Genomic DNA, 22,859 nt, shown 5'->3' with positions numbered 1-22,859 from the left:
GTTTTTAAGGTTTCCCTCTTCTAACACAAGCTGATTCCAATCCACAGGATGGTTATCAGGCTTATGCTGATGAGCTGATCATACATCAGCTGTGTTGGAGAAGGGAAACATCCAAAACCTCTCGAGGACCGAGCTTGTCCATCCTGCTCTATAGATAGTATTCACATAACGTCATGTGCTCCACGTTGTGTCCCGTTCACGGGTCCATGGAATGTTGAATGGGAACGGAAAAAGAAGTGTCGGGAATTGCAAAGATAAATCGAAAGGATTTCCAACCGACAAGTCTACCAAAGTGTGTTCTGACCATTTTGATGACAATGTTTTTACCATAATGCGATCGTGATATATGTGTGAGCCACTAGCCGTGGCTAGCGCTGGCTAAAAATAGATCTGGTGGTCAAGATGTTTGATTTTGAGATCTCTCCAAATTCCCTCCTTAAGGTCTCTTATTTTCCAGCCCAAAAGTTGAAATTGTTGTTAAAGTGTATGAAAAATAAATGATGACTCAACAACGTTGTTGTTGTTTTTGCTGTAACATGCTAGCGCTAGTAGCTAACGCGGTCGGGGAACTAGCTAACTTGGTTTAAAAATAACCAGAGATTCTTCACCTCAAATTCACAAATGATAAATGCACATAGCAACAAATAAAAGCCGAAAGTACAGAAGATGCAAGAATGTCCGTTTTTTGGGGATACCTCAGGGCATACGTGATGTTGCCATGCAGTCCGGTCCGGGCAGTAACATCGGCAAATGTTTGCAATCTAATCGATTCCCCTAATCAAACGTTTCAACGTGAGCGTTGAGCTAAATATTCCGCATATACGTTTTGCTTACACAGGTAACGTTCGAGGAAACTGTGAGGGACAACATTCGGCGTAAACGCAATCGAAACACGGCCGAGTCCGCCGGAAAGTTGACCCACCACGAGGGGCCGAGTCACGAGCCCGTGACATCAGCGAATGCTATCCATTCACAAGGAATCTCCACGTCAACTACTCGTATACGCGGCCATATGTTGCTGCTAGCTAAATAAGCCGAACATGAAAATATTGATTACCTCTGTGGCGTTTCAGAAACCGGAATTTTTTACCTTAATCCTTTAACCTTAATTGACTGCTTGTAAGTAAACGACGTTCAAGAGCTGTTATCGACCACAGCTCACACCCAAGTCGCTCTACGTTTTAACTTGGGGGGGGGGGGGGGGGGGGGTAAGAAAAAGGAGGTTAGTGTTGCATCAGAAGCAGTGAGGCAGCAGCCGAGGACGAGGACGAGGGGGTGGGGTGCAGCAGCAGGAGCAGCAGCAGCAGCAGGAGGAGGAGGAGGAGGAGGAGGAGAAAAGGAGGGGGACACCCCCCCGCCCCCCCCCCCCCCCCCTTGCAGGGCTCCACTCTTTGTCTGTAGCCCGCCGAGTCCAACGCACACAAAAGCTGACGACGCCGCGCAAGGATCATACGAGCTCGTCCACCCCGACAAGAAATCGCCACGAATGGCTTGAGAGGGGACGCCAGCGTGTGTGTGTTCTTTTTTTTTTGTGGGCGACATTTTTTTGTGTAAAAAAAAAAAAAAAAAAGCGAAGAAAGTCAGAGCAGCGAAGCAGCAGCAGCATCGCAATCACAAGGTAATTGTTTTACTACTTGGCCAACAAATTGCAGCATCTCCGCAGCTTGAAGGCAAACTTTTCAGCCAGGCAGAAGGTCATATGTTTTCAAAAGCCACTTTTGAGCACCGTACGAAAGCTAAAATAGTCTTTTTTTTTTCTTCTCTCCGCTAACCTCTGATTACGTGTAAGAGGATTCGCGCGATGTCTTGCAACCCAACCGAACCAAAGCTTCAAACTGTTTTTGGGGCGTATTTTTAAAACGCGAATAAGCAGCGTAATATTCAACATATTTCCACGTAAAGTTGATTCAATTAAAGCGTCTAAATATGTGGCGTAAAATGTGACGAAAATGCGTAAAGGGGACCTTTTTTGTCCTCCCATCATCCTCACAGCGTAAAATTCTTTACCGATTTAGCTTAATGTCTCACTTTGTCGTCATAATAAATGAATTTTGTGGAATTCTCGAGTGAGGCAAAACACGTGGAATATCCAAACGGACCACGAGGAGCATTCTGGGTTTCTCGTGGATTGAGAAAATCCTGTTCCCATCTCGTTCCATTTGCTACACAACCGTTTTTGTTTCAAGCAACATAAAATAGCGACTTGTGGACCAATTGTTTGGCTTCCAAAATGCAGGCCCCCGCAGAGCCCCTCAGCCTGTGGAGGAATTCTTAACTCACATCCCAGATGTGGAAGCCACATCGAGCTTTTTTTCTTTTCTTTCTCCCTCCCATGTTTGCTTCGAGGTGTCCCGAAGTCAAGACGTCACGAAATGTGTCGCAGTCTTTAGTTAGCACGCATCAAACGATGTTTTTCAATCTTCTACTTTTTGGTAGGCTGGAGTACAAGAACATTGAAAGTTTGTATTTTGCCGTGACTGGCATCTCGCCACCGAGCGTTATTTTGCCGTGAATGATTATTTTCATCATTGAGCAGTCTGTCCATTTATTCTTCAATTCATCAAATACGATTGCGAATGCGCCCCAATCAAAAGCAGGTATCACAGACGGATGGATAAATAAAGTTTGACTTATTGCTGAATTGTGAAGCTTTTTCTGCCTACAGGCAGTGGTTCTCAAAGTATGGTTCGAGTACCACTCGTGGTACGCGGCCTCACTCTAGATGTTTGTGTGGGGGGGGGGGGGAAACAATATTGTGATTTGATTGCTCACACATGTTATTTACATATAAAAGAAAGAGAAGGGGTCCTAAAATTGAACCCTGTGGGACTCCTCTTTCTAAGGGGGTTGGATCAAAAACAAGTTCACCAACCCTAACAGTCTGTCTCGTGTCGATGGAACATTGCACCCAAGTTTGATAACGATGACTTTTTATCTCTAACAAAGAATTCTTATTTTTTTTCATCAATAGCAACCAAACATTTTATTGGGCAGCAACACAAACTGCAGCAGATCAAGTTGGTTACTACAAGTATAAACTGCAGGAAGAACGCCTCGTATCTCAGCTTGGATCTTTGTCGCCCACGAACCACAACATCTGTGTCACGGGGTTGGTTTGAAACCTATATTGATATTTTAGCTTGTAGTCTTAAGATGTTCTTTCTTTTCTCAAAATTAGCCAGCGAAAATGTTGAGTCGCAAACTCTTTCCAAATCAAAAGGCAGTCTGCTGGGTTACGCACATTTGTCCTTTTTGTTATGTTCTTTTTGCCGTCTGAGATGTTGCACAAATCTTGTGAACGTGACCCTAAGCTTCAGCGTCTTCTCTGAAACGGCAAATGCTTCTTCGGCACTCGTTTTGTGCCTGCGCGCGTCGCGCAGCGGAAACTCGCGCAGTTCCTTCCAAGTCTTGATTTATCCAGGAATACTTTCTCACGCGAGCAGCGTGAAAATGTCAGGTTCGTACCCGGGGAGGGGACCAGTGCACACAGTTGCTTCGCAGGCGGAAGATGATGTACTGGAGCTGAAGCGGCTGAGTCACGTTTGCCGTATACGGCCGGCATTTCAATTTTCCGTTGGTCAAGTTCAATCGGTTCAGTCGGCAGCGATCTGTGCTCGCGCTAAAGAAACGATCGGAATGTCGTCTTTGAACCACCGACTTAACTGGACAAGCGATGTCCCAATTAACACTTTAACTGATATCAATTTTAAGTTGCTTTTAAGAATTGTTAACCATCTCCTGGACACCACATTGTTGATGATATGGTAGAAAATTTGTTTCTTTCAGTCGTTGTTGACTTTGGGCAATTTGTTAGCTCCGCAATATTGTTTATGTCATTTAGTTGTTTTGTCGTTAGTGAGCGGTGCGAGACCCAACAGCCTTTACATCAACGTATGGCGTCAGCGCAGAGCACCTTCTTGAGGTTCATTCGTATGCCAAAAAAAACCAAGGGACATTCTTTTTGAGGACAACAATGTCCACATTCTGGATAGGCAAGGTTTGAAAGAGGTGTGAAAAAGACAACAATGTCCAACGATTAAAAAAAAAGACCCTCCCGAAAAGGAGGTGGAGAGTTCTCACTTGATTATAACAACAATACACAGAAACCGCCACACCCGCCCCGAGGATTGTTTCGCAAGCGGTTGGCTGTCGCCGGGCAGACGAACGACCGACCGCTGGCTTTGTATGTAGGGCGGTTGTTCGCCAGCCGCGCCCCGCAGACACTCCGAATTCACTTACTTGAAGAAGTAACATGTGCTCAATATTCCAATATATGAAGGGATGAATGCGTCCGAACCAAGTTTGATTTGCCGTAACCACGAATGATAACTTTACGTTGTGTTTCCGTCCAAAACAGACTCCTTGGCAATTGGCCGTAAAGCGGGAAGGCCGACTCTTGAACATCCTTTGCACTTTTTCTAATTCCCGTGTCAAAGCTGCGTGACTGTGCATAACGTGCGAGTTTCTTCTTGGCCACAAGAACAATTCTTCCTCCTTGTTACGAAAGCGGCGCGATTGACAGCAGACGCCAATTACTCGCTGCGAGTTACGAGGTTGCTCACAAATGGCGTCAAACCACAAGATCTCCTCTTTGCCGATTTGATTAATTTACTATTTTAATGATCGGCTTCCTGCGGTCAGTTGGAAGCCTCAGGACAATTAAATGTCAAATTCCAAGCGTAATGAGCAGTGTTGGGAATAACGGCTTTCTGTAACTATAATTAAAAAAAATATATATATATATATAATAATATAAAAAATTTGAAAATCGTTTTTTTTTTTAAAGTAGTAAAAATAGTTACTTGCTTACTTTTATTATGAAGTAATTCAATTACTAACTGAGTTACTTTTTTAAGCAAGTCATGAGTACTAATGACTTTTTAAAAGTACTGTTCGCAACACCGGTCGTGAGCGATTCAAATGATGGCTGATGCAAGATTACAAACAATGCACACGTGAGACATGTTGGAAGGCAAGTTTATAAAACACGCAGTGTGTGTTTTAAACCGCAGACTTGTTTGTGTGAATGCATTTGAATTCCTTGAAGCAGCCTTTTGGGATTCAAATACTTTGTTTTGGAGTGCAGTGGCACCCCCTGGTGGCTATGATTGAAAACAGCGGAGACATGGCTGATGAGCTGGTTTGCTCTCAGTATTTTTTTTCACAAAACGGAATTGTTTATATTCACAGGTTATTCTACCTTTTTATTATTATTTTTAATTACTCTCAGTATTTTTTTTCACAATACGGAATTGTTTATGTTCACAGGTTATTCTACCTTTTTATTATTATTTTTAATTACTCTCAGTATTTTTTTTCACAATACGGAATTGTTTATGTTCACAGGTTATTCTACCTTTTTATTATTATTTTTAATTACTCTCAGTATTTTTTTTCACAATACGGAATTGTTTATGTTCACAGGTTATTCTACCTTTTTATTATTATTTTTAATTACGCCATATTTTTGTCCTTCAACTACTTATACAATTCTCAACGGATTCAAACCGTTCCAACTTCAACATGTTCCGAAAATCCACACTTCATGGGCAATAATTGATCTCATTCCAAACATTCACAGTTTCCCCAATGTTGAATATTTTTTCACCCCAAACAATCCCCATTAATTTCCAATGAGACATTCAACAATTCACTCCCATTTGAACTTCCAAGATGTTCAGCTCATTCATTTCACATTGGGGTCAATTTTCATTTTTCAACATTGTCCCAATCCTCACATAGAAAAATGTCACATATTCACTAAATATTGCACATTTTTAATCTACACAATTCCTCACTTATTTTGAGGAAAGGGTTCGGGTGGTATTGTTTAGGGTTATGGCTTGTATCGTTCTTATTCAAAATCGAGCCATTTCAATGTCATTTCACTTTTTTCCATTGGATTCAATATTATTTCACATCATTCAATGCCATTCAACATAATTCCATATCTTTCAACAACATTCCACCTCCACCTGTTTCTAGAAAATTTTCAGCATTCACACGCAGTTTCTCCAGAAATTGCTTCATCTAGTTGCAAAATGGGAATATTAGATGGATATAAAATATTTTGTGGGACATCGGCGAATCACTGCTTTGGCCCAAAACTCATGTTGGGGTCACATTTTGGTCATTTGACCTTCCAGTGAATACTTTTCCTGAAGCCCGTTTGCTCTTTTCAGATCTGATCTGAGAAGATAGCGGCGACCGGACCGGCAAGATGAGCTGGAGTTTCCTCACGCGCCTCTTGGACGAGATCTCCAATCACTCCACGTTCGTGGGCAAGATCTGGCTGACGCTGCTGATCGTCTTCCGGATCGTTCTGACGGCGGTGGGCGGCGAGTCCATCTACTACGACGAGCAGAGCAAGTTTGTGTGCAACACGCAGCAGCCCGGGTGCGAGAACGTGTGCTACGACGCCTTCGCGCCGCTCTCGCACATCCGTTTCTGGGTCTTCCAGGTGATCATGATCACCACGCCCACCATCATGTACCTGGGCTTCGCCATGCACAAGATCGCCCGCATGGAGGACGTGGACTACCGGCCGCGGGCCCGCAAGCGCATGCCCATCGTGAGCCGCGGCGCCAACCGCGACTACGAGGAGGCGGAGGACAACGGCGAGGAGGACCCCATGATCCTGGAGGAGATCGAGCCGGAGAAGGACAAAGAAGTGGACGAGAAGCCGAGCAATAAACACGACGGGCGGCGGCGCATCAAGCGCGACGGCCTCATGAAGGTGTACGTCTTCCAGCTCCTGTCGCGCGCCGTCTTCGAGGCGTCCTTCCTGTTCGGCCAGTACGTGCTGTACGGCCTGGAGGTGGCGCCGTCCTACGTTTGCACCCGCTCGCCTTGTCCGCACACGGTGGACTGCTTCGTCTCGCGGCCCACCGAGAAAACCATCTTCCTGCTGATAATGTACGCCGTCAGCGCCTTGTGCCTGCTCTTCACCGTCCTGGAGATCCTTCACCTCGGCATCAGCGGCGTCCGCGATTGCTTCTGCGGACCGCGCACGCGGCCCCCCACCCCTCGAAACTCGGCGCCGGCCAGCCAGAGATCCTCCATCTCGCGACAGCCTTCGGCGCCCCCGGGCTACCACACGGCGCTCAAAAAGGAGCCGCCGGGAAAACTGGGCTTCCGGGATAACCTGGCCGACTCGGGCCGCGAGTCGTTCGGGGACGAGGCTTCCTCGCGGGAACTGGAGAGGCTGCGAAGGCACCTGAAGCTGGCCCAGCAGCACCTGGACATGGCCTACCACAACGAGGAACTCAGCCCGTCTCGCAGCAGCAGCCCCGAGTCCAACGGAACGGCGGCCGAGCAGAACCGACTCAACTTTGCCCAGGAGAAGCAGACCGGCGCGTCCGACAAAGGTATATTTTCCCGACTCCACGTAAAAATCTGTTTGCCACTCAATTGTCTGCCTACTTAACAATTATAGCAGTTGATTGATCCATCGTTTCCCCCCCCCCCCCAATTTGGGAAAAATAAATATTTTTTATTCCTTAACTCATTTGCTCCCAAAAAAACTTATTATATTATATATTATCAATTTTAAATCTTGCCATGGTCCCAAAAACCTATTTATATGTTGTTGTTGTTTTTTATGCTCGAGCATACAGAAAGCTTTAGTGCAATGGTAGTTATTCCAAAAAGCGGCCAGCAGGTGGCAGCAGAGTATAAGAGATCAACCAGGGCCATGTTGCAAAAAGCTCCTTTGCCCAGTGTTTTGAACACGTTTGTGAATAATGATGAAACTTAGCTATATTCTAATGCCAATTGCTGCAAAATGGAAACAGAATATTTTTCCCTGATGAAAGCAGAGACTCTAATCTTTTTTTTTTTGTTCGTAGCAATAGCACACAATATTCTGTGGGCCTTGCAAAATCGGTCCAAATCCAGTCAAACGGTCAGGAGCGAAGGGGGTTGCTGCAGTGAGAATGTCTGCCAGTGAATGCGTTGATTTAAAAACACACTGCTGTCTTTCCTTCCAGGTATGCGTGCGTAGGCAGCGGTCGGCGCCAGTCCAGCCGACATCGGAAAGTGTTGCTGACGTCCGGGATCGGTGATTGGACGTGAAGGAAACCAACCTGAATTAGAATGCGTGTTTGTTTGTCTGTACAAATGAGAAGCGGTGACTTTCTCCCGCTTGAGGCGTCTGAAGTCAGCCCTAAGCAGCAATATCAGTGTTACGGCCGGTCCAAGGTCCGAAAAGGAGGAGAGCGGTGGTCTCAACCTGACATGACTTGAGACAAAAAAAAAGAAGAAGATCCAAAGTGCTTTTTGCGATAAACGGTTACCATGTACGTCTCCCTCAGGGCAGCTACTTTTTTTTACTTTTTCTTACACATAAATATATATATATCTTTTGTTATACGAGACTTAGAGCTAGTCACAATTGAAGAGTTGGAACCGTGGCAAGTTCAGTCAAATGCATCTCAGCTTTCGAACTGGAATTCCACTTTGTGTTTTTTTTGTGTTTTGTGGGGGGGGGGGGGGTCAATTAAAAACCAGGAATAGTGAGAACGATGAGGAAAGCTTAATGGCTGAGGCACCTCGCTTAAAAAGAAAGGTACTGGACGACTGGTCGCATCACACCACGGCTCTCACGTGTGTTTTGATACTGTTATGTTATGTTGTTGTTTTCTTGGCAATGTTGCACCAGCTTTGCAAACACTCTGGAGGTGCCTCCGTCCAAAGACATAAACCTGGGTAATGCTTGAAAAACATGGAACTCTTTATATTGTCCGTTATTTTCTATCTATAGGCGCATTTTTTTTTTACATGTGTATTTACGTCACTGCTGTCTTCGCTCCCCCAATGCCTGATTGAATCTCTGGGATGGGGCACATTTTGACAATTTGTTTTGGTACAATTTACTTTCTTATTTTTTTTGTTTCAATTTGCTTCTTCCTTTTTTATAAAAACGGTACCCATAGCACACATTCATTTGTTCAGAAAAAAAAAAGGGATATTTGTTTCAATGTTGCTGAATGACTGGTTGTAAACCTCGCAATCATATCAATGTGAAGCCAAGGCCTTTTTGTTTTGTTTGTGAAGTACGCCCACTCAGTGCCATTTTGTGCCGACTCAAATAGTCATCTCAATTTATTTTTTAGAAGGACGCTTTTTGTACGTTTTTATATCTTTTTGTAATGATAGTTTTTGTGGTTGGTTTATAAAATAAAATATTTACAAAAAAAATTGTTTTACTTCTCAAGTTTATTTCACAATTCGAGGACTGAAGGAAATGTACCTTTTTGAGAGGCCCGAAAATGCAGCAATATTTGCAAAAGTGTCGCTTGGGGGAAGTTTGGAAAAAAATGAAGGCCACAACCTTTATGGAATAATAAATGCCCAGAACAGTTCTTTCACTGAGTGGCACGAATTTGTCTCACAACATGATGCATGAAAAAGTGCCATTATTTGATATTGAACAGGAAGTAAGACACTTTGGTTTGACACAATCATTTTAATAAAATAATACCGTCTTTTTTTTTTTTTTTTTATGATAATGATAAACACATCGGCCCTGGACATATTACAAAACAAACAAACAAAAAACAACGATTGTGTGGCATCGAGGGCCGGAGTATTGCAGGTTTTTCATGTTGCTCTTCTCCAACACATCTGATATATGATCAGTTTATCAGCATAAACCTGATAATGATCCTGTTGATTGGAATCGGCTTGTGTAGGAAGTGAGAACCCTCCAAAACCTGCAGGACTCCGGCCCTCCAGGACCCAGATTGCCCACCTCTGTGTTAATAGCTTTAACGCTGCCACAAGGAAAGCAGGCGCAGCGGCCAATCACGTGCAGCGAGGCTGACGCAGCAGCCAATCATGATTCATCGTGCCTAGAATTTAAGTGGGATTCATAACACCGGCGGGATTAGAAACAACATGGCGTCCTTTAAGCACGTGACGTGGATTCAACCAATGCGAAGCAAGTGCGGCGAGTTCAAAGCGTGCCCACACTAAACGGCCCCACCCAGACGGGTTCAGGTGTACTGTCTCCGCCTCCCTTTTGCGGCTCCCCAATGCGGAAGAGACTCGGTCCATTTCCCCGCTGTGCCAATGGCGTCCACTTCGGTTCTGACGCCCCACGGCGGAGCTTTGGCGCCCCCCAGAACCTCGGAGCCCGTCGGGCTTTCGGACCAGCATCCGATGGCTGCCCCCGGGGTCTCCCCCACCCCTGTGGAGGAACTCGAACTCGAACTCGGCGGCGATAGTTCGGAGAACGTCAGCCCGTCCACAATGAACCGAATCGTGACGGAATTCTTCGTGTACTTCCTCCGCGGCATCGTGCTCTTCTACCCGGTCTACCTGACGGGCTACCTGGGCCTGAGCGTCAGCTGGCTGCTGCTGTGCATGCTGATGGTGACTTGGTGGAAGAAGAACCGCCAGTGGAAGGACTCCCGAATCGGTACCGCCATCGACTTTGTGGACAACGAGACGCAAGTGGTGAACACGGAGCTGAAGACCTCCTTGCAGATGGCATCGTGGGTACGTCAAACGTAGAACGGGGGTGGGGGGGGGGGGGGGGGGGGGGGGGGGGGGTTTGAAAGAAAATAAGTTCTTGATGGCAGCCAAGCTCGCAAATATCCAACACACGATGTTCTCCGACCATTTATTGAGACAGCACAAAAGTCTCAAAAAGTGGTCACGGGTTAATTATACCGCCATCTAGCGCAATTTAAGACGCATATTTGCGCCTGTCACGACATCACCTGTGTGGAATAGATAGATGACCAAAGATACATTATTTGATCAAATATATTATTTTTGGACCAATTAAGTGCCACAGCAGACTGCTTAGAGATTAAGTGTCATTTTTTTTTTTTCAAAATAAAATAAGTGATATTTTAGTGTGCAGTAGTTTTCAGGTGAGCAATGCATTTGCATGACATACCTGACTTGGGTTGATCCGCATAACAAGTGTGGCACTTGCACCACACCCGCTCGCCGCTCGCCGCTCGTCTGCAGAACGGGCCCGAATATGCATGCTTGTCTGTTGGAAGCTCACTAAAGAGGTTTTGCCAATGAAGTCTATGGCAGGTGCTGTGGAGTGGACTGTATGTTAGCGTTCACTGCTTTGGTACGAGTCGTACACGTGGGCAACTGTTTTGATCGTCAAGTCATCATTTCGAGACCTTCTTAATTTAAAAAGGATGAAAACCAAACATCTGTGAAAAACAATGACTTGCATGGTTCCATTTTTTTGTCTTTTTTTGCGTAAATAAAAATAGCCAACATTTTGGTGGGCAGTTTCAGATGTAGAATCCAAACATTTCATTCGTTTTTCTCCGTATGCTCCTTTTTTTGGTGGCGTTTTTTGAAAAAAAGTTGAACCTCAATCCGATTTTTGTACAGTTGTAAGGCATATTAAAGCAATGAAGATAGCAAATCACTTTATTACTTACTTTATTGCTACTTTATTGCTTTACAGGTCAATTACAAATTAGGATAGGCTATCTAGTAGTGGCCTTCCAAAAAATACAATAAAATGAAAATAATAATAATAATAATCACAATAATGATCAAATATAGCACATAGCGTGTATTGAAAAAAAGTCCCAAAAACGGATCTCGAAATGATTGATGTCGTTCCTGATTATTTTTTGCTGCAGACCAGCGTGATCTATTTATGCTTGTGCATTTTTCTGCACTGTCAATTTTAAATAATGTCCTATTTTTAATAGCGTTGGAAAGGGATGGAATTTGAAAATGTATATGATTCAAAAATATTTGACCGATTAATCATTTGGGGTTTCCCCGAGAAGTCTTGCTAATTCTCCTTCAATTTCCCAGATTTAAAAATGTGCAGGTTGAAATCTTTTGTGTCATGTGACCCCGCGACTCGTCCTTGCAATCACTTTCAACTGAACATGACTCTTTTTTTTTTTCTTCTTTCCCCCAAAGGTCCAATTCACCGATGTGGAGAAAGTGGAGTGGGTCAACAAGGTACGGCATCGAACCCACCCGTGCAACTTTGTCCTCACGTGTGAAGCGGCGTTGGCGACTGTGAGGTTTTCGCCATCATTTGAAGCCGTTTTTGCATCCATTTGCTGCCGTCGAAGGTGGTGGAGCAGGCGTGGCCTTTCTTCGGGATGTTCATGGAGAAGCTCCTCCGGGAAAAAATCCAGACGGCCGTCCAGCAGTCCAGCTCCGAGCTCAAGACCTTCAAGTTCACCAAGATCCACTTTGGACACGTTGTGAGTTCTTCCTTCCACTCAGCGGGCAAAACGTTGGCAAGAAAACGTCAACAACGAACTTACGATTCGCATCGTCCCCGCCGACTCAATTGGTTGGGCCCAAATTTAAACATTTGACATGCATCAGAACTCAAAACTGTCCTTGGTTGACCAATATCCACACCCCAAAGGGAATAAACGGAGAAATGTCGTCCCCTAGTGGTGAAAACGAACTCTTTTTTTTTTTTTTTTGTAATACTTGACATAGATTGAGCATAAGCATTCTAACAGTATAATTGAAAAATAGAAAGGGAAAGGGAAAAAAATACATTAAAAACTTTCTATAACAAATCAAATATTTCCAATAAAGAAACTAAATGAAGGGCTTTTCTATCAAAATAGTAAAAAGTCGTTTTCCAATGGAGTAGACATGGTTTTGTTTTGAAATATCTGCACTTGTGGATTAAAAAAACAAAAACAAAAGCAACAAAACAAATTGTAATTTCTTATCTTCTAGTTCAGAAAAACACACAATTCTAATTGGAATACAATTTTTGTTAACAAAATAAAATAAAAATGACAATGCTTAAAAAAAGCATCTAAATGAAAGCACATTTAATGTTTATAAAACTGACTATAATTATCATGAAAATGTGTTTTGTTTTAGTCTTTGTCAATTATTTCCCTTCATAAAGCTTTTAAGGTAAATATTTACTAGTTTACTTTATTACACAATGAGCTTTTTTTTTTTTACCCTGCACTTGACAAATTTGCCTTCAATAAATCATAAACTAAAGCTAATAAAACCCCAAATAAAACAGCATTTTCAAGCAAATAAAAGCAAACAAATGCAAGTAAGAAAAAAGAAAAGTCGGAATGAACTAAAAGTGTTTACGCTCTCGTATGTGAATTTGTGCCTGTTCCCAATTGCAGCCTCTGCGGATGGTGGGCATCAAAGCGTACACGCACGAGGTGGACCACAGGGAGGTGGTCCTGGACATGACCATCAAGTTGGTGCGGCACATTCGTCCCCGCGCGCTCTGCTACCTTTCTGACCGCTTTTTTTGCTCCGCAGTTACGAAAGCGACGTGGACATCGACGCCGAGATCAAGTCGGCCATCACAGCCGGTGTCAAAGGACTCAAAGTGAGCATCAACTTTTTCATCGCTATTGCATTTGGAGGTGCTGAAGTTAGCCTGTTTTAAGGGGGCGGTCGTGTCTCGTACCAAGTCAACAACAAAGTCGGCCAGTTTGCAATCGTTTTTGAATCCTTCAGCTGCGGGGGATGATCAGGGTGATTCTGGAGCCTCTCATTGGAGAAGCGCCGCTGGTGGGAGGAGTCACCTTCTTTTTCATTCGCCGGCCGGTGAGTACACGCGCGGCCGCCAGTCAGTCATCTTTCAAAAAAAGCCAGAAGTTGGTCTGGTAAACATATCATTTATCATTTAAGATGGAATGTGCTGCATGATAACACTTTGTCAACAGCACAACATTTCTAGAATACTTTCATATTTCTTTATCTGGCACAAACTTAAAAATCGTCACTATGCGATATTTCCATCTTGAAAGTGCAAATCTCTCTGCTTCCTCCATTGTTGTTTTTTTCATGTGATGTCACTCGCTGGCACGAGATAAGGAATTGTAAATGGCAGTTCGTTGTCTGTGAGCTGATTGTCATCCTATAGTAGCAAATTGAGATTTTTGTAGTCAGATTACTTTACCGAGGACCGTAACACATTCGATTAGTTGTTACTGTAAAAAAAAAATGCATATATTAGGCTAAGATGATACTTTCTCACGCGCTACCAGCATCCCTGTTTAGCAGAGGTGGCAAATCCAGATCCAGAAAGTCCAAAGCCTGCCATAGTTTGGCTTTAGCCCCAGGTGCTAGCCAGCTAGCGAGCTCCCGAGCTAGCTCCCCTGGTGTTCGGTTACCTGCTAAGGAGCTAGCTAGCGAGCTCCCTAGCTAGCTCCCCTGGTGTTCGGTTACCTGCTAAGGAGCTAGCTAGCGAGCTCCCTAGCTAGCTCCCCTGGTGTTCGGTTACCTGCTAAGGAGCTAGCTAGCGAGCTCCCTAGCTAGCTCCCCTGGTGTTCGGTTACCTGCTAAGGAGCTAGCTAGCGAGCTCCCTAGCTAGCTCCCCTGGTGTTCGGTTACCTGCTAAGGAGCTAGCTAGCTAGCTCGCACCTGTGGCAGACTTTGGACTTTCCGGACCTGGATTTGCCACCTATGCTGCTTACTGATTCGTTTGTTTATGAAGACATTTGAAATTGTTCTTATTTCCAAAAAGTGAGATTGAATTAGAAGTGCCAAGGGGCTAATCGTCGTCCCCTGCTAATCTTTCAGATGCTTGAAATCAACTGGACCGGCATGACCAACATTTTAGACAGCCCCGCCTTCAGGTGCCTCCTCATTTGCGGACTCTTTCCCGGTTTTGCGCTCGCAAGCTCATCGGCGGCCGCTCTGACCTTTCAGCTCCTTGTCCGAGGGGACCATCATGGACATCATCGCCTCGCTGATGGTGCTGCCCAACCGCATGTGCTTTCCGCTCATCGAGCAAGTCAAAGTGGACCAGATGAGGTTTCCGCTGCCCCGCGTACGTCGCAAATGCTCCCGTCCGCGTTTGAAGCGCGTGCGCTTTGAAGACCTCAGTTGCTTTTCAGGGAGTGGTGAGAGTCCACTTGCTGGAGGCCAGAGACCTGGTGGCCAAGGACACGTACATGATGGGCATGGTGAAAGGCAAGTCGGACCCGTACGCCAAACTCCGCGTCGGCGATCGTAAAGTCAAGAGCAAGACCATCAAAGAGAACCTGCACCCCAGATGGGCCGAGGTCTACGAGGTACCGTCTGCAAAGTGGCGCCTTGAGATAAGAGTTTCATTTATTCCGTGACCATGCTTGTAACGTGCAACACGCACGTCACCCTCATCAATGGACGTCAATGTGCGTGCGCGCAGTTCGTTGTGCACGAGGCGCCGGGTCAAGAGCTGGAGGTGGAGATTTTTGACGAAGACACCGACAAAGACGACTTCATTGGAAGGTAAGAGCGGAGAAAGTTTCCTCAAAAGCGACCTTCCGTTGACCTTTTGCTTTCTCTTTCAGGTATCACCTGGATCTGGGAGATGTGAAGAAGGAGAAGGAAATGGATCAGGTGAGGCTGCGCTCGCCATTTGGATGCACTCCAGTGCTCTTGTTTTCAACTTTGTGACGTATTTGTGATGGTCTGCAGTGGTTTCCTCTGGAGGGCGTCCAGAGCGGACAAGTTCATCTGAAGCTTCATTGGCTCTCGCTCCAAAGTGACTCCACTCTAATCAAGGAGGTAGGAAGCGGCCATCTTGTTGACTATGATGCGCTCCGATGAAAAAAAGAAAACAGGCGCGTGTGGACATTTTAAAGCCATGCATTCAATGCAGGGAATGCAGTGTCGGTGAAGTGCCCCCCCCCCAAAATAAATAAATAAATAAATAAAAATTAAATTAAATTAAGAAAGAAGGAAAGAAGCACTGAGGTAAACCCTGCGTTGTAAAGCTTAGTCAATAAAGAGAAAATATTCTAAAAATGTCAACCCTTTACCCTTCATGTATTTCTATTTTTTTTTTATATCTTTATGTTTGACATGATAGCATTTGGTTGTGATGATTTAAAATGTTCCAAATTGTGATGCGATGAACCCGTTCCACGATGTTGAACGAGATCAGCTCCTGAAATCCATCTTCCTCTTGCAGTCGAGCGAGGGCTACGCTTGCGCCATGCTGGCCGTGTATCTGGACAACGCCTCCAACCTTCCTGTACGGAACCTTCAGCGCGACATTGACTCAAACGGTGCTTGCCAACAATCAAAAGTCATTTACTCCCTTTTTGGGTCCGCAGAAAGACCTGAGTGAGATCGAGCAGCAGCACAAAAAGAAGCACGGGCGAGAAGGTCGGGTAAGCACTGAGTGTCCCGTCGTCGTCGTCGTCGTCGTCGATCGCTTCCGTTTCGTCTTCCTGCTATTCGGCAGCAGGAGCCCGTATTTCTCGTCTTTCAACTGCATGTCGATCATGCCTTGAGGCGCTTCGACTTCCTCCTCACTCGGAGTTTGGCTTTACATATCAACAAAAATGTGTTCATGTTACATCATCTTATTTGGTTCTTTTAGGGGTTCTTAATAAGACAACCAGGCAAGCGTAGGTTTTTAGTTCAGATTAGTCCCCCCCCCAAAAATATAAAAGGCAGAATTGTCATTTCCCTCAAAGCTAGTGGCCTCTTTGTTACCACAGCCGCCACCTGCTGGCCACTCACTGAAAGTACAGTTAGAAGCACATTGATGGAAATGAAGACTTGCTCTCCAGTCCTACTGCCGGGTACAAACCGAACTAAGGTGATCCAAATGATTGTGAATAGTCAACGAAATTTACAGTTAATTTTTGGAATGTATAATTTTTTTTTTAGCTCAAATAATAAAGGGGATTGTAATGTTATTTTAGTTGGTTTTTTTTTAACTCAAAGTTAGCCGTTTGACTGACAAATAGGTTGTATAAATACTTAAAAATAAAGCATTTTTTTAATAGAGTATACTATTTATTTTATTTATATATATATGTTGTGAATATGTATAAATTATAATAATAATAACGCTTATTATTTTTATATTATTATTATTTATTTATATATTTTTTTGCATACATGCTAATGGCCTGGTTTCATTTCCAGCTCACAAGGAAGTCTGCGGGTCCGAGCTCCTTTGTGCAAATGTCCATGAATGACGATGTTCAGAAAAGCAAGGTACGGCCTCGAATATTTTAATTTCTTTACATAGTACCAAAAAATAATCATGAAATATTTTGGAAAAAGACGCACGTGCACGTGCTAAGCTAATATTGCTAATTGCTAATATTGTTAAGTTGACTTCAAATTTAAGCGCACACACTGATCCGAGTTCTCTTTCTAAATGTGTCCTCAGGTTGTGTTTTCCAATAAAGACCCGGTATGGGAGGAGGGCTTCACTTTCTTTGTGCATGACGTCAAAACGCAGCAGCTCATCGTTCAGGTGGGACACGAAGCGCCTCGACGACAACCCGATGAGGAGGCGCACGACAGCTTGTCATTTGTGTCGGCAGGTGAAAGAAAACGAGAAGCAGACGCAACTTGGCATTCTGCGCTTGCCCCTCAGCCGCTTCATCAACGTCTCCGACATGATGCTGGACCAGCGTTTCCAGCTGGAGCAGTCGGCAGCCAACAGCCAGATCAAACTCAAGGCCACGCTCAGGGTGCGAACATCGGCCGCATCGCCGCGTTCATTTTAGCCGCCATCTTTAAATTTAGTCTCAGTTTTGTCCAATTTCTTACTTGTTCGTTTTTATCATGGTTAGTCAACCTCTTCCTGTTTTTATTTTGTCCATTTTATGTCGACTATAAATCTAGCATTTTAGTCTTTAGTCCAAGAAAACATCATTTTATTTGTCTCGTTTTAGTCAACAAAAACTGTCAACGTTTTAGTCGGGACAATTATTTTACCGCATATTATATTGATCATTACGGAGCAAAAACGATTTCACTTAAATTGTCCTCATCTTTTTGATGAAAAATAGCTCGACACACAATAATTGTATATCTACAAGTGACTACTATGGCTCCATGCTACGAGCTAGCAAGTTAGCCAGCATTAGTTAGCGGTCATATTAGCATTATTGTTGGAATATTATAGCCATTGGATTCATGTTATGTTATAGCTATAATTTTCTTTTTTCTTTTTTAACCTTTCGTCGTGAATCCACTTCCTGTCTGTCCCGTGTGTTTGTGTATGTTGCACTCGCTAACTGCAGATTTGAAGGGGGGGGGGGGGTCACTGTGTGTCACAGTGACAGATTAGCAGAGACAAGATTTGACTAAATCCTATCAGTTTCGTCTCGTTTTTGTTTATGAACTAAAATGTCTATAAATTTTAGTCCAATTTTTATGAAGTGAAGTACATTTTCGTTTCACCTTCATTAGTGAACGAAATGCAGACTGAAATAGTCCCAGTTATTGTTTATTAATGAGGGTTTTAGTCTAGTCTAGTTTTAGTCCGGTGAAAAATGTGCGTTGACGAAATTATTTTTGTTTAGTTTTCGTTGACAAAATTAACACGACATCATACCTCACAAGCTAGCAAACAGCAGGTCACATTGACCCCTGAACATTTCCATAGTAGCAAAGAAAATGACTGTTGATCTTGAAAAGTATTTTATTGACCTCAACAGATTCTCAATGTGGAGCAGCCAGCACCCAAACCCGTCATGGAGAACCAACTAAACACCAGCGCGTCCTCGTCGGCGCTTTCCTCCAACACGAATCCCGCCGGTCAGGCGTCCCCCCCGGAGGACTACTCCACCCACCGGCGTGGTTCTTATCTGGCTTCGGAGGCCTTGCGGCCGTCCCCGGCAACCATGAGCATGCGGCGCTACGACTCGCACAGCCTTCTGTCTGAGAACACTCTGGCGTCGTCGCGCTTCGATCTGGCGGATGGGGCCTCCTATCCGGAGTGAGTTTGCGGTTGCAGCATTTCGGCTGCAGAAGAAGAAACAAGTTAACAGTGGGTCAAATTGACCCGTACCCCCACCCCCCCAAAAAAAACAAATTAACAGTGGACCACACGATCAGCAAAACAGACTAAAAGCGAATCACAGTTACCTATAAACAAACTAAAGAAACAAGCTAAAAGTGGGTCAAATTAACCTGTACCAAAAAAACAAAACAAAAAACGAACAGTGGGCCATATAATAAAACTGACTAATTGAGGGTCACATTGACTTATGAACATACTAAAGAAAAAAATAGCGGGTCAATTTGACCCGTACCCAAAAAATTTTATAAAAAAATAACAGTGGACCTTACGATCAACAAAGCAGACTAATTGCGGGTCACATTGACTTAATGAACATACTAAAGAAACAAATCGCGGGTCAAATTGACCCGTACCCCAAAAATTTAATACAAAAATAACAGTGGACCTTATGATCAACAAAGCAGACTAATTGCGGGTCACATTGACTTATGAACACACTAAAGAAACAAATAGCGGGTCAAATTGACCCGTACCCCAAAAAATAAATAAATAAATAACAGTGGACCTCACGATCAACAAAGCAGACTAATTGCGGGTCACATTGATTTATGAACATACTAAAGAAACAAATAGCGGGTCAAATTGACCCGTACCCCAAAAAAACAAAAAAAACAAAACAGTGGACCTCACGATCAACAAAGCAGACTAAATGCGTGTCACACGTACCTATAAACGTACTAAAGAAACAAACAAACAGTGGGTCAAATTGACCCGTACCAAAATTCGAAAACTATCAGCAGGTCACACTGACCCATAAACATTCCTGGTGTACCAAAGAACCAAAGTAAACCTGTTCACTTTGATTGGACCGAATCAAAGAAACTAACAGTGGGTCACAGTGAAAGCTACCAAAGAAAAAATGTGACAGCAGGTCATATCCACCCGAACCAAAGAACCAAAATAACAGCGGGTTACACTGACCCACAAAAAAGAAACACACTTAGAAAAATATCCGGTACACCGAATAATGAAACTAATAGCGGGTCATATTGACCCCTACCAAAGAAACAAACTACCACATTGACTCGTACCAAAGACACAAAGCAAAACTGTCTCAAACTGGTCCTTGCCAAAGAAATGTGACCCACTGTTATCTTGTTTCTTTGGTATGGGTGAGTTTGACCCGGTTTTGGTTTGCCAATTGTATCTTTGGTATGAGTCAATGTGACCCACTGTTAGCCTGCTTGTATTTTATGGGTCAGTATGACCCGTTTTTGATTTGGTTTGTAGGTACGGGTTAATGTGACCCACTGTTGGTTTCTTTCTTTGGTGCACCAGAACTGTTCATGGGTCAATGTGACCCGTTATCTAACCCATATCATAAAGTCTGGCTAACAATGTCACTCATACCAAACAAGTAAGATACAGTTATGGGTCAAATTGACCCATGAACAGTTCTGCGACATCAAAGAAAGAAATTAACAGCGGGTCCCAAACTGATAGTCACATTTCCTGTACGTCCGCCGAGACGTATCGTTCTTTTCTTGACAGTTTGTAATGTTGCGTAGGTCGCTGCGTAAACATCGAGGCTCCTTGGGGGAGGTCAACCTGACGGTGCGCTACGCCACCCTGAGGAACAAACTGGTCATTATGGTCAACGGCTGCAGGTATTGCTGCGTCACATCCCCAATGGAGGGAGGGATGCTTGTCACGCCCTCTCACCCGCGCAACTCTGGTCACATGTCGCCCGCAGGGACATCTTCCCCTGCAGTGAAAACGGAACCGACGCTTACGTGCGGCTGTATTTGCTCCCGGACCAGACGTGGAGACACCGCAAGCGAACCCACGTCAAGAAGAGGACCGTCAATCCCGTCTTTGAGGAGAAGTACGCGCTTTGCGTAATTTGGACCTGCTGCACTTTCTCTATTTGGGCTCTGACTTTTTGTGCGCGCGCGCATGCTTCCTGTGCTGCGTCAGGTTTGAGTTTGACGTGTCCCTGGAGGAGGCCCTAACGCGCTCCTTGGATGTGGCGGTGAAAAACAACAAGATGTTCCACGTGCGCGAAAGGAAGGACATTGGGATGGTAAGCAGGCGACGGAATTCGCATTTGTTTTCATGTTGGAAAATAAATAAATAATCAAATCATTTTCACGAGTGGAGGCGCTACTTCGTACACCTCCGTGCCTGGGAAGGTGCAAAAAAGGAAGCGTTTCACATGTTTTCTGTCCACAGGTGCTGGTCAGTCTTGCCCAGCTGGATCTGGTCAAAGGTGTCAAAGACTGGTAGGCTATGCGAGGCTTTCTTCAATCTACTTGTGAATTGAGTCGCTCGCTTTACTTGTCTTACAGATTGGCGGCACGGTTTTTGGCGGCTCACAATTCCTGAAAACTCAATTTTTCGCCTCTGGAACGTTAGGCAAACTTAGATTTAGTCATTGATCCGCACGGAATTGACTGAACATGTTTATTAGAACAGGACGCAAGAAAAAGTCGAAAAGACCATGGCAGGAATTGAACGGGGAGTCGGCCATTTGGTTTCAAAGCACTCATTTTGCCCAAATGAGCAACAATCGAAAGCAGTAGAACAAAACAAAAATTGGAGACACCCAAAAAATATCTCACACTCTTGCCTGAAGATAGGCAGGAAGTGAGCCATTTTGGTCTAAAGTGGCTATTTTAGGCAAATTCCAGGCCTCGTATTTTATTCAATTTGGGAAGATGAAAAAAAAATCAACACCTGAGACCAGTTTCCCAAATTGACTTGAAACTGGGTTTCGATGTTTATCATCACACACACGCGCACAAAATCAAAGATCGAGTTTGGGTTCGTAATTGCGTAGGAAGTCAGTTATTTTAGTTTGAAGCAGCCATTTTGTCCAAATGAACCACATTGAAAGCAGGTAACCCAGATGGATGGAGAGTACCGTAATAAAAAAAAGAAGAAGAAAAAAAGCACCTGCCGCCAGTTTCCCTGCTTGACATGAAATTTGGTAGACGTGTCTGTCAAAACAGGTTTCACAAAAAAAAGTCTCAATGAACCATGTCAGAAATTTAACAGGAAGTCGGCCATTTTGGTTTCTCACCATTGCATCAAGCAACATTATTCCTAAAGTACTCTCTCTTTTTTGCTCTTTGTTTTTGTCACAAGGTACAAGCTGTCGTTACAAGGCCCGAAGAGTTAAAGCAAGGATGAACACAACGCGACAATTGCTGCTTCCAGATCGCGCTAAACCGCGAAGCGTCCTGTTACCGTTGCTCCATTTCAATCAAGCAACACAAACTGAGTTGATGTTACAAATCTGAAGAACATATTTTTCTGATTTAGAGTTTTGGTTTTTAATAAGGTTTGGTTTACAAGCTGTTTCTTTGCTTTGCAATGTAAATATAGTTTTAGTGAGAGGTTTGCCTATCGTTTGGTCAGGGGAGCTAAAAAAAAGAATACAATAAAGCGGTTCGGGTTGCTAGTGTCACATTTGCACACAGTTACACAAAAACAAGCACAGAGAAGCTTGCAATATAGTTGGGAAGTCTGAATAAGCGTTTACGCATTTGTGTGGACTCCGTGGATTTGAAAACTTTTTTTTTTTCTTGTAGGAAATGATTGGAAAAGATGAACTTTTTGACATCAAAATTGATGGACACATTTTGGGAAATGAAAAATTAGCAGAATAATAATTGGAGAATGTCTATGGCAATTTTTGTCTGATTTTTTTTTTCTTGTAAAAAATGTGGAATTGTGGGTAAAGTAGAAATGTGTGGGTTGTTAAAAAAAAAAGACGTGTAGATCGCAGGTATAATTTTTTTTTTAGTATACAGTAGTCCTAATTTGGGAAAATAATCTTTTTATTTGACTTAATATATTTTATTTTATACAATGCTGCCATGTGAAGAGTTTAATTTGTTACGTAACCCCACTCGAAACACTAAAATAGTACATTATCTACTGAATGCCCACTGAAATGAATGGAAATGCAATTAGCTAAGACAATTTTGTGTTATATTTTGATTTATAAAATTATACAGTAATAATTAAACTGAATAAAGACAAGTTTGTGCGTCGTTGTAATGTTGCTGTGCCCACCTTGGCCACCTGGAGGCAGTACAGAATAAAAACAATCATGCAGAAACAAGCGAAGAACAATCTTCAT

The 22,859-nt window shown here is 43.7% G+C and overlaps 2 protein-coding genes across 2 annotated transcripts; both read left to right on the top strand.

Annotated features, from left to right (window-relative positions):
* Nucleotides 1-1,385: 1,385 nt before the first annotated feature.
* Nucleotides 1,386-9,190, top strand: gjc4b (gap junction protein gamma 4b). The gene is made up of 3 exons (XM_086091868.1): nucleotides 1,386-1,618; nucleotides 6,183-7,367; nucleotides 7,989-9,190. The coding sequence occupies exons 2-3, from the start codon at nucleotides 6,221-6,223 to the stop codon at nucleotides 8,000-8,002; spliced, it is 1,161 nt and encodes a 386-aa protein (XP_085947994.1). The 5' UTR covers nucleotides 1,386-1,618; nucleotides 6,183-6,220; the 3' UTR covers nucleotides 8,003-9,190.
* Nucleotides 9,191-10,023: 833 nt separating this feature from the next.
* Nucleotides 10,024-22,841, top strand: esyt3 (extended synaptotagmin-like protein 3). The gene is made up of 23 exons (XM_086091961.1): nucleotides 10,024-10,500; nucleotides 11,917-11,958; nucleotides 12,075-12,209; nucleotides 13,122-13,198; nucleotides 13,264-13,333; nucleotides 13,465-13,554; nucleotides 14,533-14,588; nucleotides 14,662-14,782; nucleotides 14,850-15,026; nucleotides 15,143-15,225; nucleotides 15,288-15,336; nucleotides 15,415-15,504; nucleotides 15,911-15,973; nucleotides 16,056-16,112; nucleotides 16,879-16,950; nucleotides 17,129-17,215; nucleotides 17,286-17,435; nucleotides 18,408-18,688; nucleotides 20,281-20,379; nucleotides 20,466-20,597; nucleotides 20,690-20,795; nucleotides 20,945-20,994; nucleotides 21,860-22,841. The coding sequence occupies exons 1-23, from the start codon at nucleotides 10,072-10,074 to the stop codon at nucleotides 21,891-21,893; spliced, it is 2,550 nt and encodes an 849-aa protein (XP_085948087.1). The 5' UTR covers nucleotides 10,024-10,071; the 3' UTR covers nucleotides 21,894-22,841.
* Nucleotides 22,842-22,859: the final 18 nt, after the last annotated feature.

This window comes from Leptonotus elevatus, chromosome 12 (assembly GCF_054856555.1).
Source record: "Leptonotus elevatus isolate MCC_2025b chromosome 12, RoL_Lele_1.0, whole genome shotgun sequence".
Lineage (NCBI taxonomy): Eukaryota > Metazoa > Chordata > Actinopteri > Syngnathiformes > Syngnathidae > Leptonotus > Leptonotus elevatus.
This window is presented reverse-complemented; position numbering and strand designations above follow the sequence as displayed.

Coding starts and splice junctions, on each gene's coding strand:
- gjc4b (XM_086091868.1), top strand. CDS start 6,221: ATGAGCTGGAGTTTCCTCACGCGCCTCTTGGACGAGATCTCCAATCAC.
- esyt3 (XM_086091961.1), top strand. CDS start 10,072: ATGGCGTCCACTTCGGTTCTGACGCCCCACGGCGGAGCTTTGGCGCCC. Junction 13,334..13,464: donor CCGGTGTCAAAGGACTCAAA/GTGAGCATCAAC, acceptor TGAATCCTTCAG/CTGCGGGGGATGATCAGGGT. Junction 20,796..20,944: donor AAAGGAAGGACATTGGGATG/GTAAGCAGGCGA, acceptor TTCTGTCCACAG/GTGCTGGTCAGTCTTGCCCA.